Source organism: Ahaetulla prasina, chromosome 2, assembly GCF_028640845.1.
Source record: "Ahaetulla prasina isolate Xishuangbanna chromosome 2, ASM2864084v1, whole genome shotgun sequence".
Lineage (NCBI taxonomy): Eukaryota > Metazoa > Chordata > Lepidosauria > Squamata > Colubridae > Ahaetulla > Ahaetulla prasina.
This window is the reverse complement of record NC_080540.1, coordinates 245,118,244-245,137,248: the sequence shown is the minus strand read 5'-3', so window position 1 is coordinate 245,137,248 and position 19,005 is coordinate 245,118,244. Positions and strand designations below refer to the sequence as shown.

The window sequence follows — 19,005 nt, the reverse complement described above, 5'->3', positions numbered from 1 at the left end:
GGGTAGCCTTAAGTATCTCAGCCAGAATCAATTGCCTTGGCTCACTTTTTCTTCTCTTCCAAGATTGGTTGTTTCTTGGCTTCCTGGGATCATTGGTCTGGGTCCTGGTGCTACAAATCCAATTTCTCCAGGCAGCCAGCATGGCCTGGCCTCTCATCAAGAGATATTTGCTGTTGTGAGGAAAAAACAGGAGGAAGCATATACCACCTTGAGCTGAATGAGAGGCAGGATATAATTTGTAAGCAGAGGAAATACATTGCCTGGACTCCCTGCAGTGGACATGGAGGACCAGTCTATGACACAGCATAATACCCTTTCCAGGAAGAAGCCTTGGGTGGCATTAAGTAATAGAACTGAACCCTGGCAGGGTTGTCAGGTAGCACTTCGGATAGATTAAAACTACCATAGGGGTCATTGCAGCAAGCAAAATTGCTGTGGAAGGAGAATCCCCAGTTTTTGGATGCTTTACTCTGATCTAATCCAATCCAGTGCTTGGCAAAAGGATTGCAACTCAGGGGAGTCATTTCCACAGCCTGAGAATAGAAAGTTAAGATTTGAGAGATGGTGAGATACATAATGGGGAAAAAATCCATACAGGATTAGGAATCTCAAATTAACAGCTATTCTGACAGGAGTGTTGAATTCAGGATGAGAAAATTATATATATAACTCGGAGCCGGGCCAGGGCCCGGGATGCTGCATCACAGCCATCTGCTCATGACATCTCATCACAGAACTCCAGAGGCCACAACACCAAAGCTCAGGAACAAAAGATTAGGACCACACCCACACAGGATGCTGCGAGGCAGCCGACCAATCTGCAAACACCCACTCCATCTACCAATCAAGATGCAACCACACAGCCAACCAACCTGCTCACAGCAACACTCCCCACCTCCCCACCAGTATTTATAGAGAGACGGCAGCTCTGACCACACTTTGCTCACAGAAGAACAAAGCCGAAATACAGTATTGTGGATTTACAGTGACGGTGTACATTGTGGATTTTACTGTGACTTTACAGTACTTATGAAAATCAAACAGTAAAATAAATTATTCTGGGATAATTAGTTGTTAGTTCATTTTTAAAATACTAATAGATGTAGTCATTTGTTTTAAGCATTTACTGAACAGAATTATGAGAGAAGGGTCAGTTCAGTTCATGAACACAGCATAGGTATTCTTATCTAAAATGTCAAGGTGGTGCTTATAGTTGTAGGCTGTGAACAAAAGACCATTTGCTCAGTGCCCAAAGGAGATTGGACTCTGATAAACATGAAAGATGCTTTATGAGAGAATAGTTTCCTAACATTTGGGCAATCAATCCTTGCCAGCAACCCAGATTCTCCGGTGTTATATAGTGGAGTCTCTATAATTGTTGGTAATCTTAATTGGATAATCTAAAAGATCTAAAACAAGTATTTGACTTTTTATACACACTATGGGAAGCTTCGGATCTTAACAGTGGAAATTTAGAGGCCTTCAAGAATTTGAACTACAGTATAAATTCTAGCTTCTTCAGTTAATTAACGGTGTTTAAGATTACACTTTCCTGGTGGACAGTCTCATCCACAAGAAGAAAAGGAGAAACTTTTGGAGGAAATAGGACTTATTTTGTTAACATGTACCCTGACAATCTAACAGAAAAACAGGTTGGGGCAATTTTTTAAAGAAGCTGTTCTGAAATGATACTGTGAGAAATGTCCTTTTAAAAATGGAGTTTCCACAGGACATGTTATGAAACAGGAAATTCTTCAGATATATCTCTCTGAAACCAGCAATGGGTAGGAGAATCCAATATTGTGTTTGATCTGTCTACCTTAGCCTTCCAGACCTCAGGACTAGCTGTTTTGACATTGGATATAATGGAGGATGAACTGGTGGCATGTTAGGATCCAGAGCTCTCTTAGTTTTTCACTGTTGACATATTTTCAACACAACGAGGGCAAATGCTACTCCCTACTTTTTCACCTTTGTTGCTGGATTTATGATGTTCTGCGTAAAAGTTCATTGCTCAGACATTAAGAAATAGGACAATTTGAAGCCTCTGAACTTTATACTGGCTTAGAGTTTGAATTACTTTTTAATGGAATTTGAAATTCTTTCCAGATTGGAAGGTGCACTGAAACAAAAGGACTTATTAGGCTTCTGTTATTCTCTGATTTTATGAGAAAAAAGTTTAAATGTGGAATCCAGAGCCCAAATGAACCCCAACCAGGGTGAGTATGCAGTAATCTGCCTTTTGCTGTACAGACATTAAATATTTGCATGGGTAACTCTTCACATCCTAAGCCTGCTGAAGTGGAAGGAAAAAAAAACTTTGTCGTTGTAGTGTGAAAGAGGCAGAAACATGCATTAAACATCTTGGCAGTCATGGATATGTGTGCATTGTATTAAAGTTTAAAATGTCAACTAGTTCAGTGAAAGCAGGATCATACTTTATTATAAAGAATTTGTATCTGTCCAGATTCAGGCAAGGTATACTCTAAAAATAATATCTGAAACCTGTAGTGAACTATACAAATTTAGCAGATTTTACATAAATTCTACAAGTCTGTGTCATGAGAAGACACTGCAGTGGTCCCTAGTTCTTTACTTATGAAATGTCATTCTTCTGCCTACCACTAAAAAGCAAATGAGAAAAAGATATCTGGCCCAAGGAATGCAAAAATTAGCACAGGGAGAAAAAGCATACGGCCATCTTTAGATTTAATTAGAGTAGGGTACAGGAATTAGGTCCGAATGTCCATCAAAAAGGAACTGAAAAGAAATCTGAATGTACAGTGGTGCTTAGCTGCTGAAGATCAAAAATGTAGTATGAATGGATATTGAAAGTCATTAATTTGGCTGAGATGGCTAAAATCTCAGCTTTTTAAAAAGACAATACGCAGGAAAGATATTTAATTGAATGGAAAAAATGGATTGATTATCTACAAAACAGATATCAGATTAAGAAATATCAGATTGCCTTTGAATAATTAGGAAGTATTATTTTATATAATGGGGAGGGGGTTGGGAGATGAAAAGATTTGGATGAGGTTAATTGGATTAGAAGGGAAATTTTTACTCTGTTTGGTTTATGTATAACAATACCTTGTGATTGACCCTGGAAGCCGGGGGGGGGGGGAAGGGAGGGGGGAAGGGGGTTTTCTGGGAGGGAGGGGGGAGAAAGGGGGGGAAATGTTTTTGTTTCTTAAAACTTTTTCAATTAAAAAAAAAAAGTAGTATGAATCTCCTTGATTGCCCAGCGTAAAGTTAATAGCCCACTTGTCAATTTTTGCTCATGGTCATAATGCCTTTCAATCAAAGCTGTCAAATCTTCCCAGCCATCTTTAACAAATTCTCCCTTAATTTTTGCATTTACTCCTGCTACCTTTTTCTTAATACTGTGGAGCAATATTATCTTCCAACTGTCAAATGGAGATGCAGTCTGCACAAATAATAAAAGGTAAAGGTAAAGGTTCCCCTCGCACATACATGCTAGTCGTTGCCGACTCTAGGGGGTGGTGCTCATCTCCGTTTCAAAGCCGAAGAGCCAGCGCTGTCCGAAGATGTCTCCGTGGTCATGTGGCCGGCATGACTCAACGGCAAAGGCGCACGGAACGCTGTTATCTTCCCACCAAAGGTGGTCCCTATTTTTTCTACTTGCATTTTATACATGCTTTCGAAATTGCTAGGTTGGCAGAAGCTGGGACAAGTAACAAGAGCTCACCCCGTTACACGGCAGCACTAGGGATTCGAACTGCTGAGCTGCCGACCTTTTGATCGACAAGCTCAACGTCCTAGCCTAATCAAAAGACAGCCAGTATACAAGCAAACTACTTCTGTCTTTTAACATTTCTCTAATTACACCATCCACACTTCCATCTTTCAACATTCTCATTGCACACATGGCTTCCTTTTCATCCGTTTTTGCTCAATATTAACAGTTGTATTCATTTCAGTACCACTATTCAATGTATCACTAACATTCCCATACAACTGTCTTACATGGTCCTTTGAGCATTCTCTTACTTCAGTTTCAACCCAAATCATTTCATCAGTTTTATTTTTAGTTACACTCTGATGAAAACTTCTAGTTTACCTTCATCCATTTTCAAAATAATTATTTCTATCGAACTCATTTGCCTTCCTTTTAAATCTTAACCATTCCTTGCTTTTTTTATACTACATTCTTTGTGCTGATTCTTTCCCTTTAAAGATGCTATGCAATATATTTCTCTCATTCTTAAGTTTTTTTTGGTAATTTTTTTCATACCCACTTGGTAGGGCTTTTATTTTGTTGCTTTTATTTTCTTATGTGTATATTTCCAATTGTCTTATCTGGGGATATTAATAAAAAGCAAATAAAAATTTTCAAATCTGTAAATCCCATTTCTGCTGTAATACTCTGTCATAAAGCCTGCTAGCCTACCTGTTTCCTTTCTCATCAGAATTAGATTGGCCTGCATTTTAATAATGAATAGGAAAAGTTTGAAAGAAATACAGTCATTTTCTTTAATTGCTTTTAAGCTATTTGCTCCAGAAAAACACTTCTTTAGAAGTGCAAGAAATAGATTTATCTTGACATTGTGCATCTCCTATTTAAAAATGATTTCTCAAATGATAACAAATCTATCAGAAAACTACTTTAGTTAAAAGGTGCTATAGAATGAAAGTCTTTAATATAAACTGCAGAAGGGGAGAGAGACATATATTGAAAAGCAGAGCTTTTCTTTCCAAAGCTAACAAAAAATCAATTCTCTAAAGAAGCTAGACTTAAAGGGCTGTAATGTATTACAAATGAATATTCATACACACTGTAGTAAATATTGCTAAGGGGTCTTCTTGAAACAAACTTTATGTATCTGTAACTCCAATGCTTTTTGATATATAAGTAAATAATTTGCTGTTGTGATGCCTCCCTCTATCATAATGTTGAATCAAACGTTGAGTGGCATTGAAGTGACATTGAAGTCCAAATAACATTTGGGTGCACATGAGTAACTACCATTTAACAAATGTTCCAGAGATTGTCTTTTGCTGCATAATTGTAATGTGTATTATTTCTCACCTAAGACTCAGATTAGCACATTGTGAAGTGCTTGGAATATGTAGGCTTCATTCTGGAGAGTGAGAATGTGGTTTTGCACAGAGAATCGGTTCTCTAGGAAAAGGCTTATTGCTATGTTGTTGGTTTGAGCTCCGAGCCCGAGCTACTAATATTCAAAGACATTGCAAAGGCTTATTGCTTTTTTAAAAATTATCTCTCTTCTTGCGATTCAGAGTTCTTTAGATAACAAGTCAAAGCAACAGGGGTTTTTTTTGTTTTCACATGAGAAACTAAAGACAATAATGCCACATATATATTTATTTTCCGTTTTTTCCTCTCATCTCCAGCTCCATTGATTATCAGAATTTCTTTTTTATATTTTTAGTATCTTTGACTTTGAAGGGTTTTGAGTAGTGCTCAGTCTCAAACATTACCCTGTCTTCAATGCTACATTGTACAGCTGTCATCCTGGCAAACCTGTTCTAACCCTTCTCAAACAAAACTTATGTGTTCTAGTTGTTAAGAGCAGGATGAAGAATAGGCCTGAATTTTGAGATTGACACAAGTGCAAATACCACTGCATTCTGTGTTTAAATTTTCAAGGCCGGATAAATTACTTGCCAGAGTTAAAGGAACAACATGGTGATGTGGCTAAATCTTCACAGTGTGCATTATATTTGAAAAATATACTGAAATGTCAGTTGACCAGAAAGGAGCAAGCAACCCCTACCTTCAAAAAGGAGAGGAGGAAAATCCAGCAAATTAACACTGGGGGGGAAAATATGGAGCAAATTTTAAAGATTGATTTGTATGCATCTTGAAAACAATGGGATAATGATCTGTGTGATCTATTCCCTCTTCCTCCTTGTTGTTTTCCCCGAGTCTGTGGAACAGAGAGCTGTTTTTCCCATGGAAGAGCAATTTGGCATCTTGATTTCAGGACAGAAGGGCTCGAGGAAAGTGTGGCAAGAGAGCAAGATGCCTTGGCTTCTACAGAAAGGTGAGTAAAGCTGAGGCGACTTGCAGATGGAAAACTGCCTGCTCCAGTATTCATGGTCCAGATTTGCTTTTGCAAAATTATCTCCACAATGGATCTGGATGTTAGCTGGCCCTGCTGGAGAAGAGCTGCAGAAGCCCAATGCTTATGCACACAGGTCTGTAGGACAGGAAACCAATGATGAAAACTATTGTAGTGGCACATTTTAAGTGCCATCCTTCCCTTTTGCATATGCATTTCTTACAATGGCACAACACACTTTTTGTCATTTTGATGAACACTTTGGATCCTGCAGTCCAGCCTTCTATGGAATTCTAACGGATGTTCTCTCTAGGAGAGAAAGGGCAGCAAGTTGCTTCTTCTTCTTCTCTGATTGGGTGGCTGTCTCTGAAACAAATACCACCTTGTGCAAAGGTACATCCTTCTAAATCAGTTTTTTTCAACCTTGGCATTCTTAAGATCTGTGTACTTCAACTCCCAGCATGCTGGCTGGGGAATTCTGAAAGCTGACGCTGAAGTCCACACATCTTAAAAGCTGCCGAGTTTGAAAAACACAGTTCTAAAGCATCCTTCCCCAACTTGGCCTTCCAGATCTACAGGTAGTCCTCAACGTTCGGCCACAATTGAGCCCAAAATTGATGTTGCTAAGTGAGAAATTTGTTAATCGAGTTTTGCCCCATTTTACAACTTTTCTTGCCACATTTGTTAAGCGAAACACTGCAGTTGTTAATTTAGTAACACAGTTAAATTGTTAAATGAATCTGGCTTCCCCATTGACTTTGCTTCTCAGAAGGTTGCAAAAGGGGATCACATGACCCCAGGATACTGCAAACATGATAAATGTGAGTCAGTTGTCATGCATCTGAATGTAGAACATGTGACCACGGGGATGCTGCAACAGTCATAAGTGACAAATGGTCATAAGTCAATTTTTTCGGTGCCATTGTAACTTTGAATCGTCATTAAGCAAACTGTTGTTAAATCGAGGACTACTTTGCATTGAAAACTGCATTGGATAGTTTCTCCAAACTGCAATAATCACTGGAAAGAGATATAGTGGGGTTTTTTGCATCAGCTTCCATAGCTCTGGTCAGTGAATCTATATTGACTTCCAATTTGTGGGGGAGAGATGAACAGGGCAGGTGGGACATTTTGAACATGTTATAGAGGAATTATAGAGGAGCTTTGAGTTAAAGGGCGGTTATTCTGAACAAGAAGGAAAAAAATGTAGGTTTAGTCAAAGTGTGAGTTCTTTTTACAACTGATTCAATAGCTCTAGTCTAAAGGCTTAACTATTGTACAGCAAAAGGAAAATTAGAAACTAAATATTTATCTCTAACTTTTTAGCAGTTTTCTTCTTTGTTTTCTTAAATAACAATGATTACTCCACTTAGCTCAGAGATTCAAATATTTTCTTGCAATGTAAAAATTATGTATTTTGTTTAAGGCTAAATTCTCATCATCAATATACTGAATACTAACTGCACAATAATTGCTTTGTCTTATTATTATTCTATTCCTGAATTCTTTTCTCCTTTCCCTTGTTAATTTTTTTTATAAAAAATAAACTTTTTAAAAAAAATTAATACATGGCATTTATCTACACAGCTTAATATATTCATGAATTGTACATATTCAAAAATCACCAAAGTAGCTTGGATAAAAAACCAAAGAGATGAAGAGATTTCTTGCATTATGGAACTTTCCTTACTTTTCTTTCTCCTGCACCCCATCCAATACTTACCATTAAGTCTGTTCCAGTGAAACCCCCAAGACCTGCAGTGTGTGTTCACTGCTGGACACTAAAGAGAAGTAATGCTAAAGAAAAAAAAATGGACTAGTTGGCATAGAAAGGCAGCTGGTTAGAGTTTTAAAGTCAATTGGGAACTGTGCACAGGCTAATGAACCCCTTGACATCCCCTCAGATTCTATCTCTAAAGTATTGACAACATACTTTAACATCTACTTGTATTTAATCTGTTTGTCCTGACCTCCTATGATCTCAATTTGATTGTCACTCACTAAGTTCACAGCTCTTTCAGAGTTTCTTGTGCTTTGTGAAGTAGCTCTTCTATGCAAAGCCACTCCTTTTTGCTTATTTAATTTTACTAATCTATACGGTCTCATAAAAAAATCAGATGCAACCGAACAGATGAAGACAGAGGCTGGTTTTTGGACAGTACCAACAACAGAAAGATCTTTTCCTATCACCAAGCCCTGCAAAACCATCTCCCCATGTAAATTTAAAGCATGAAAGTTATGTGTATGTGCCTTGGGTGTGTGGGTGTGCTTATTTTCCAAGGGTGAGGGGTGTGTGGAATTTTTCATAGTTTGCAATGCACTCTGGTAGCTTGCACCTGTGCGTTGTGTGATGGCTGTGATCATATCCATAAGTAGATGTAGACTGGAATCTGCATATGGTGGGGCTCAATTCTACTAGTTAACAAAGAACAGTTGTTTAATCCATTTCAAGTCTTTGCAATTTGCTTTAATACACATCCTCTTCATTTCCCCTGCCCCCATAACATGTTGAGACGAATGTTGAAATTTCCTCCACTGAAATATGATTCAGCAGTGTATTTTAATTAATAAATATTCTACATGCTAGGAACATTTGTGGATGTAAGAAAAGTCCATTTGATAGCCTAATTCTAAAAATAATGGATCGAAATGTTGTCTTTGTCTCTCATGCTTTGGGAAAGGCAGTCATGCCAAGACCTGCCACCCAAGAAATGAAGAATTCAGATTCCAAATTGGAATTGGCTACGATTATAAGGCGGTTGTAAACATTTTTAACAAAGAGGTCTTAGTCTGGTAAGCACAAAGAAGTTAAGGCTTAGATGTTTCCATCTAAACTTATCTGTCAAGTTGCAAATCCAGCAAAGCTGTACTCATTGTAATGCAAGGCAAGTCCAAGCTTCTTAGAACATGTCTAATGAGCCAGTCCTTTATTATCTGTGCAAAAGTCCCCCTTACAAAATAAATTTAGGAATTAAATTTAGAGAACATTGTTGTGATGCAACTTAATTCCTTGCGATTTCAATCAATCATTTCTCCACAATACACTGCTTCTTTTTCCTCTCTGCTTGATAAAATTGCTTTCTGAAATGATGTTTTTTTTTCTTCAGACGTCTGTGTTTTGCAGCAGGGATACAGCAGCTCTAGTCTATAATCATGATTGCAAGTCTTCACCATTACAGATTGCTGTGAAACTGGTCCCTAGAAGGTAGAAATTCTGAAGGCAAAAAAATTAGCTAAGAACATTTCAAACGGCTTCTGGAATTTTTGCAGATCATGTTCATCTCCCCTCTGCAGTTTGGTAGGGGCTTTGGGAAGATTTCCTCCCTACTTCTCATCGCAAAGATTACTACTGTAATGAAAATGTGAACAAGCAAAAGTTTTTAACCTTGAAATAAATAAATATATGTATAACAGACTATATAACCGAGCAAGAAAACATACTAAGCATAGCAGTGAAAGATACTCTTAAACATAAAAAGAGATCCACCTATCCAAATATAGGGCTGGCCTACATTTAAACTACATTTTAAACTACATTGAAACTACATTTAAACTACATCTACATTTAAAGAAGCCTTGCCTACTCCAGGTAGTTGCCAAGAGGAAGAAGTGACTCAAAAATAAAACAAACCAAACCAAAAAGAAATGTTCCCACTATTGAGTTTTGGAAGGTATAGAAGAGACTTTCCGAATTTGATTTGTTCCTGATGTTATAAATGTAGGATGTTAACTCTGAGAGTAGCAGTTCCAATATACAGAAGGTGTATAGCCAGGGAAGAGGAAATATATAAATATCCGAGCCCCATTTATTTTGGGATTGTGCTTAATAGATAATTACAAAGCCTTCAATTTTTTTTCTCTCTCAAGACATTAAGCTATAAAACTTTTCATTAGCCTTCCACTGAGAATTCTTTCTTTTAACTGTCTCTAGACCTAGTGTGGCTGTGTGACGAATGGGTTTTGTATGCATGTGCTCTCTCTAACATACTCTTCATGTCATTATACTTCTTAAAGCAGCCTCCAGTTCTCCTTAATTAGTCTAGATATAGGAAGGGAGAATGCAGCATAGATGATGTCTGGACGTGTCTCAGAAATAATACAATTCACATATTTTTGCAGTGTTTGCCATCATCATTTTTAATCACAATTAGAAAAGAGTTGCATCCCTAGTGATGCAGCTATCAACATGTGTTGGAAAATTCCATACAGTATCTGCTAAAGTTTAGACATGTTTGGCAGCTTAGCAAATATCATATGAGTGCAGCATCCATGATTTAAATTGCAACAGTCATGTTTTTTTCTTCTACAAAAAGTGTCTTTCCAGCTATGATGGAGTTCGTGGCCTCTGGAAAAGATTATCACAATTAGACAATGGTCTCTTTTGAGTTCCTTTTGACTGAATGCAAGCCCAGCAAGGATTGCTGGGTAGAAGGGATGCTGACAGACTTTGGGATGAGGAGGATAACTCTTTGATTGGTCCGACGCCATTCATTGTATAATCTACAGTGATACCTAAAGGATACCTGTAGGAAAATAAAGAGAAGAATTTACGGTTAAGATGACCAGAGAAACACACTCAGAAGAAAAGTCAAGGGCCTTTTAATATAAGTTGCATTATTGTGCCTCAACCTGAATGATTCTCTTTTAACTCCAGTTCTTCTCAACTCAATATGCACTTCAAGGAAGTCTTGAAAGGATTGAAAAATCCAGTTTTTCAATCTGCTTCTGTAATATTTAATCTAATTCTCCTTTTCTATAGCAACTAATGGATCCAAAAGATACATGGTAATAAGTCCATTTGGGATCACTTTGTAAATAATTTTAGTGAATTTAAAAACCTTTCTCTGAACGTAAGTTTTTTAAAAAAGCAAAAATGCTTATAGTTTGGAGTATCATCTCTTTTAAAAATATATCACTTTTCTATGCAACGAAGTAAACCACTTTCTTCAGATTGGTGTTTGAATTATAGAGTAATATGTTTGGCAATGTCTTTCTTTGAAAATATCCAAATCAGACAGATCAATGTATTGGGATAATAGTGACAACATAGTTACGAAGTGATGTACCTAATAACCTATTTGTAATGAGATTTAATTGATCAGAGTTCTTTCAAGCACTTGTGATAGCATTTTTACAATGGCCACTCGATTTTCAAATTCTTCCCCCTGAATGGATGTGCAATAGTGGTGACAGAGGGATAGTAGGCAGATCCCATGATGCCATTTCTTGTCAGTTGTCTGTGCCCAGGACAGGAGGAGGGAAGGACTATTGTGTATCAGTTCCAGGACTGGTGTGACTAAGAACTCCCTTCAAGAGGAGACATCAGGAACATAGAAAAAGTACAGCTTTGCAGATCTTTACTCATCTGTGTCACATCTGTGTGACTCTGTTTTCATTACTCATGACCACTAGTGGCACAATATCACTACACTCTGTCTATCTATCTATCTATCTATCTATCTATCTATCTATCTATCTATCTATCTATCTATCTATCTATCTATCTATCTATCTATCTATCTATCTATCTATCTATCTATCTATCTATCTACCTACCTACCTACCTACCTACCTACCTACTTACCTACCTACTGTATCTATCTATCATCTTGATATTGTTTCCTGATTGCTTATTTGTACCCTATGACTATCATTAAGTGTTGTACCTTAGAATTCTTGATGAACGTATCTTTTCATTTATGTACATTGACAGCATATGCACCAAGACAAATTCCTTGTGTGTCCAATCACACTTGGCCAATAAAAAAATCCTATTCTATTCTATTCTATTCTATTCTATTCTATTCTATTCTATTCTATTCTATTCTATTCTATTCTATTCTATTCTATTCTATTCTACATTCATGGGCTTCTCCTTAGGTTACTAAGATTCTTTCCTAGAGTCCCTCTCTGTTATGGAAAGGATAGGTTCTTTTTATAAATTTTTGCATTGTAAGCCATGTTCTCAATGAATATTTAAGGGATTTTCACAGGATAACATCGTCCCATTACTTCAGCTTGTCCCACCTATTTAGGCAGGGAAGATAAATTGTGGATTTCGTCAACCAAAGAATTTCGACTGGCAGGGTCCAGAAAGAGAGCCTTCTCTGTCATTGCTTCTGCCCTGTGGAACACTCGTCCGGTGTTAGGGTGGAGATGAGGAAGGACTTTCCAGAAAGGCGTGAGAACATGGTTCTGTGGCCTTCCTTGGGGTGCCCGGATGAGGACACAACTCTCAGGCTAGTTGGTGCACTGAAAGCCCTCCCCACACCCTTTAATTTTGCATACTGTCAACTACTGAAACTCAGAAGCTCAATGTTGCATTTTGTAAGGAAAGTCTTCTGTCAACAGTTTGCAATGTTGTTAGTGGATAGCAAAGTTGTATAAATAACCATAACCATTTCTAAATCTCCGGGGTTTTCAAAAAACATTTTGACTAAACGTTTGAGTAAATTTATAAAATTAGTTATAAAACAAACTCAATGTGAAAGCAGGATCTAGTCTTTATCATTTTTTTAAAAAAAATCAGAAACTTGGATCCCGGATCCTTCCTGTCCAAGAACAGAGATGAGATTTGTTCATTGATCATGAAAACAATGCTTAGATTCATTTAAAGGGCTAACCAGCAGTCTTTGAGAGAGACGTGGTCTTATTTAGGAATGACAGAAAATAGCTCCTTTGAAATGTATGGATCTCTGTTCTCAAAATAATTGCTCCACTAAACTCTTACATTATTGAGATACAGCAGTGTTATTCACCCAGATGGCAGGGTTTGGTTTATACATAGCTTAATATGAAGGCCAATGTGGAAAAAAAATGATAATAACTGCCCTGAGATATATCTTATGAAAGACAATCTATCAAGCAAAAAACATGTAATACCACACACTGTCCATCACAACACTCAACACCTCTGGAGTTCTGGACTATCTGTGGTGAAGTCTCAAAGCCAAATTATGCCATAAGCAAAGACTGTAAATATAGTTTAATTAGGTGAGTGGATTTGCCAAGCTTTATGTATTATGAGATGTATCAGGTTTTGTTAACCTGATGCAGGTGGCGTATTTGATACATTTTAAACCCTTAACTTGTGGTAACCTAAACCGCAATAAAGCTACTAAGAAACTACAACTATTAGAATCATCTTTGAAAACCAGCAGCCTGAATCAATATCAAACTTAACTAGAACTTAAAATCTAATTCTTTTATAAAATTATTTTGACAATATGAGTTTGAGCTTTTTCTTCCAAGTACATGAAACTGAATAAAATTTATCTGAATTGTGCCCAACCTCCTGTCCTACTGTTGTTACTAGTGGATTGAAAATGGACAACAATAAAATGACTTCATTAAATGAAAGCAAATGTATTCAAATAGTATGAACAGTCCAGTGCTCTTTGTTTGCCTGAAAAAAAAATGCTAACAGGATACAATGTAAGGACTACCTGTGTAATTTTGTACAGTCATATGCTATTGTGTTAACAAAAAAACTTATGATTTGGGGTCCTAGCATGAGATAATGAAGTATAATTGAAGCATATTGCAGAACTGTTAGGTGGCAACTGGCTGAATAGAAAGTGGATTGGGATTTAATCTCTCTCTCTCCCCCTCTCTCTCTGCCTCCCTCCCTCCCTCCCCCTACTATTATAGTGAAGCCCTGTTGTTAGACATTGAAACTTTGAAACTTCTTCTCAGAGAGCACATTTCCTCATTAATATAGTCCATTCCCACTGAAGTCATAAGAGGATAAGAAAGATTCTCCCATCTGGCAAGCAACTTAAATTATGCACCTACCATGCCCCTGAAACTGTATATTCAATACAATGATGGGAGCCCATGTTTGGTTTAGGCTTATCACCTCCCCATGTATGTGTAAAACAATACTCTTGGATGAAAGGGACTTTTAATGATCAGAGATAGTTTAAGTTATACACAGTACTGAAGTTTGCAAATTAAGATCCTTATCATTAAATAAACCTTCACTGGTGCCTCTCAAACCTCTCAGCTTTCCTAAGGAGATTTGAGAAAGCTGTAGGAAGAGGACAGCAAAAGGAAACTCTCAAAGCTGGATGAAAAGGACACTCATGGGATGTTGGACTCAGCTCTCCAACTGTAATTTAACATGCATATTTATTTGGGTAGCAATTAAGAGGCAATAAAATATGGTCACGGCATACTTTCCAGAAAATATATCTCCTACATTCTTCCTAATATGAAATATAATTTGGGATATGTAACTTTTAAAATCTGTCCTTTTCAGTGTATCATGATGATGTACATTTATGATGTACATTTGTTGTCTGTAGCAGCCCATCAAGAGAACAGGAGAACAGCAGTACTGTATAAATATAGCAGTACTGGATAATATAAATAATGAGAAATATATTCATATAGGCTTCCTATTAATTTTAGACAGTAGAATTTTTCTGTCAATTTTTTCTGGAAGCTGTGCATATATGAAAAGAACCTACAGTAATTTTACTGAAACTAAAGGAAGTTTCCAGTCAAAAACTATTCCAGTCAAAAATTAACTTGACTAGTACAAATCAATTGATTTAAATAGACATTTTATTAATTTAATAAACATTTGTTTCTTTACCACCTTGAGTCTAAAAGACTTTGGGCTGTAGTAGATAATTAATAATGCTCCTAAAACAGTTTTTTTAAAAAAAAAATCCTAGATGACTGCCATAATTTCTGCTAAGCGGCCAAAGAAAATGATTTTAGTGTCCTTCAAAATGTCAGAAGAGAAGGGATGAGGCACACCTTTCTCAACTAAACTGAGCCATCCTGTATGTTCATTATAATTCGGAAAAACCTTAGGGACTCTGTGTTTCCATTACGGGACTTAGAGAACAGCATCCCTGACAATGTTATACTTGTTCCTACTGTGATGGCTTTCCAGAAGTCTTAAAGACTGAATTCCCGCCCCCTCCCAAGAGTTTTTGTTGGCTGAATTTAATCTTATTAGTGATCTTTGACAACCAACTTGAGCTTTTCTTATACTGTTAATACTGTTATTTCTTTCCTTTGTGAACATCTTAATACTATTGTCATAATGCCTTTTACCCTGCATGTTTTACTGTAATATATTTATGGATGTTTTAATTTCATTTGTCTGCCTGAAGTTGGCAAGATATAAATTTAATAAACAAATACATAAATAATGTGGCAGCCATTATTGAGAAGACCTGCCTTCTGATCTGTATTCCTTGGACACAACCTCTCTAGATTGTTTAGACTGCAGAAGGATTCATGGGTGATAATTAACATTATGCTCAGACTAATAGCAACCGGTGCAGTGATCACAGAATAGGAGAGACTCTGCAATAATAAGATTTTCTTGTTTCTTTTCTGCAACATTCTCCACCAGTTACAGCTTCCAACTGCAGGCCCTGCAAGGTAGGCCCATATTAAGTGTGTTGCAATAACATTGAGGTGCATGATCTCTCTTGCTGGATTATAGTGTGTATGATGTGTATGCATGGATAAAACAAATGTGGTCCATCTAATATGAAATGCTTTAATTTATACAGATGTGCTGACCAATGGTGGGATTCAAATAATTTAACAACCGGTTCTCTACCCTAATGACCAGCTAGGTGGGCATGGCCATGTTGGGCGTGGCCAGGAGGTGTGACAGGCAGTACTCGACCTCCTGCACTCCCCTGGGAGCAAAAATGGGCACCGGGGTGTGTGTTCCCCCCATGCCACATTTTGGGCCTAGTAGGCCTCCCTGCAGCCTCCTGGAAGCAAAAGTGGGATGTGGAAGGGCCGCAATGCAATTCCCCCCGTGCCCCTGTTCTGGGCCTAGTAAGCCTTCCTACAGCCTCCTGGGGGCAAAAACAGGCTGCAGGGGGCCGTGCTGCACCCCCCATGCCCTGTTTGGGGCCTAGTAGGCTTCCCTGCATTTACTGGGGAGCCAAAATGGGGCGCGTGAGGACTCCTGGAAGGGGCGAAAAGGGAAAATTGCCACACAGCAATTTAACAACTGGTTTGCCTGAACTGGCCCAAACCAGCTGAATCCCACCACTGGTGCTGACAGTGATTTCCTTTTTCTAGCAGGAATATTCATCTTATTCGAAGGTTCTTAACATAAGTGCTAAAGTGGATGCAGTTTTGATAAAGAAACCATAATAGGACTGAAAAGCAATGCAATGAAAACCTAGAACCAGACCAACCAAATATGTATCTTTTTCATTCTAGTACTCTCAATTAGAGACAGCACAAGAGCTGCTAAAAGCAAAAGTAGACATTAAAGATGGAACATATTATTTGGGATAAAACTAAAATATTTTCAACTTTCTTCACAGACTAAAGAATACTGCAAATACCTAGTATCAAAAAGTTGGTGACCTTCCAAAGGTATCATATGTTAATAACAGTTCAGTCAAATAAAAATTTCAGAAAACTAAGGAATTAGGAGGAATGCACACGAATAAAGGAAAATAATTAAGAATGAACAAAGGGGTGGTGGTGGAACCAGCACTTCTATTCAGATGTAAGTTTCTGTAAACTTCATAAAGTTTAGTCCCAACTAAGGATATTTAGAATGGCAACCAGATATAAAGAAAAGAGAAAGCAGATGAGCGGAAGTCAGTTTATATCATAACAAGGTGAATCAGGGAATAACAGAGAAGCAAGAGAGAGACAATAATTGACCACCATTCTTTGCTGTTGAAGATTATGAAAGTAATTGTTTTAATCGTATGTGAAGACAATAGCACAATTTTTCTGGGAGATTGGTGGCTGCACACTGCTGAAAACAGTAATGAAAATAGGATCTGTTATGGAGGGGGGAGATTAAGTAGACCATATTTCCTCTTTTGTATGGAACGGAGAGCATTTTTGTTTACTATTTTTCAAGACTGACTTACAGTATGTCTACTGATGTCTGTGCAGTAAGGATACCTTCTCCCATGAAGCTCTAAACTATAATCTGTTCTTCATAGCTGCTGGACCACAGCACACATATCTGGGGAGTGTGCAGCATATTTGACAGGAAAGGAAAGTCTTTTGGTGTGAGTGGGAGCCATGGCACTAAATGCAGTTCTTTTTTCTTTTTTATCTTTTATCTTTTTTATCTTCCCTATATGAGTACTCAACTCAAAAGTGATGCTGACTAAAACCTATATTTATTTTATTTATTTATTTTGTCACAACAATATATGTAACTATCATACAGATAGGTTATATAGTATAAGTATATATATATAGGAAGGTATAAGCATATATATATAACATATATATAGGAAGGTATAACATATATATATAACATATATATATATAGGAAGGTATAACATATATATAGGAAGGTATAACATATATATATATATATAGGAAGGTATAACATATATATATAACATATATATATAACATATATATATATATGTTTTCTGAGGTTTTCACGGTGTTTGTATATAGGTCTTTGGTTATTCGGGTTTTCTCCCGTAAAACTGAAGTGTATATATATATGTTTTCTGAGGTTTTCACGGTGTTTGTATGTAGGTCTTTGGTTATTCGGGTTTTCTCCCGTAAAACTGAAGTGTATATATATATGTTTTCTGAGGTTTTCACGGTGTTTGTATATAGGTCTTTGGTTATTCGGGTTTTCTCCCGTAAAACTGAAGTGTATATATATATAACATATATATATATATATATAACATAATATATATATAACATATATATAACATATATATATATATATATATATAGGTCTTTGGTTATTCGGGTTTTCTCCCGTAAAACTGAAGTGTATATATATATAGGAAGGTATAACATATATAATGAGAAATATATTCATATAGGCTTCCTATTAATTTTAGACAGTAGAATTTTTCTGTCAATTTTTTCTGGAAGCTGTGCATATATGAAAATAACCTACAGTAATTTTACTGAAACTAAAGGAAGTTTCCAGTCAAAAACTATTCCAGTCAAAAATTAACTTGACTAGTACAAATCAATTGATTTAAACAGACATTTTATTAATTTAATAAACATTTGTTTCTTTACCACCTTGAGTCTAAAAGACTTTGGGCTGTAGTAGATAATTAATAATGCTCCTAAAACAGTTTTTTTAAAAAAAAATCCTAGATGACTGCCATAATTTCTGCTAAGCGGCCAAAGAAAATGATTTTAGTGTCCTTCAAAATGTCAGAAGAGAAGGGATGAGGCACACATTTCTCAACTAAACTGAGCCATCCTGTATGTTCATTATAATTCGGAAAAACCTTAGGGACTCTGTGTTTCCATTACGGGACTTAGAGAACAGCATCCCTGACAATGTTATACTTGTTCCTACTGTGATGGCTTTCCAGAAGTCTTAAAGACTGAATTCCCGCCCCCTCCCAAGAGTTTTTGTTGGCTGAATTTAATCTTATTAGTGATCTTTGACAACCAACTTGAGCTTTTCTTATACGAGTACTGTTAATACTGTTATTTCTTTCCTTTGTGAACATCTTAATACTATTGTCATAATGCCTTTTACCCTGCATGTTTTACTGTAATATATTTATGGATATTTTAATTTCATTTGTCTGCCTGAAGTTGGCAAGATATAAATTTAATAAACAAATACATAAATAATGTGGCAGCCATTATTGAGAAGACCTGCCTTCTGATCTGTATTCCTTGGACACAACCTCTCTAGATTGTTTAGACTGCAGAAGGATTCATGGGTGATAATTAACATTATGCTCAGACTAATAGCAACCGGTGCAGTGATCACAGAATAGGAGAGACTCTGCAATAATAAGATTTTCTTGTTTCTTTTCTGCAACATTCTCCACCAGTTACAGCTTCCAACTGCAGGCCCTGCAAGGTAGGCCCATATTAAGTGTGTTGCAATAACATTGAGGTGCATGATCTCTCTTGCTGGATTATAGTGTGTATGATGTGTATGCATGGATAAAACAAATGTGGTCCATCTAATATGAAATGCTTTAATTTATAC

The 19,005-nt window shown here is 36.8% G+C and overlaps 1 protein-coding gene across 2 annotated transcripts in view; it reads right to left on the bottom strand.

The window, feature by feature from the left end:
* Positions 1-10,167: 10,167 nt before the first annotated feature.
* The window catches only part of MARCHF3 (membrane associated ring-CH-type finger 3), a 152,227-nt gene continuing 143,389 nt past the window's right edge, over positions 10,168-19,005 (bottom strand). For both annotated transcript variants that reach the window (XM_058166474.1, XM_058166472.1), the window contains one exon: positions 10,168-10,573. In XM_058166474.1, coding sequence (XP_058022457.1) covers positions 10,415-10,573 — 159 coding nt within the window. In that variant the 3' untranslated portion in view covers positions 10,168-10,414. The remainder of the gene's footprint in view (positions 10,574-19,005) is intronic.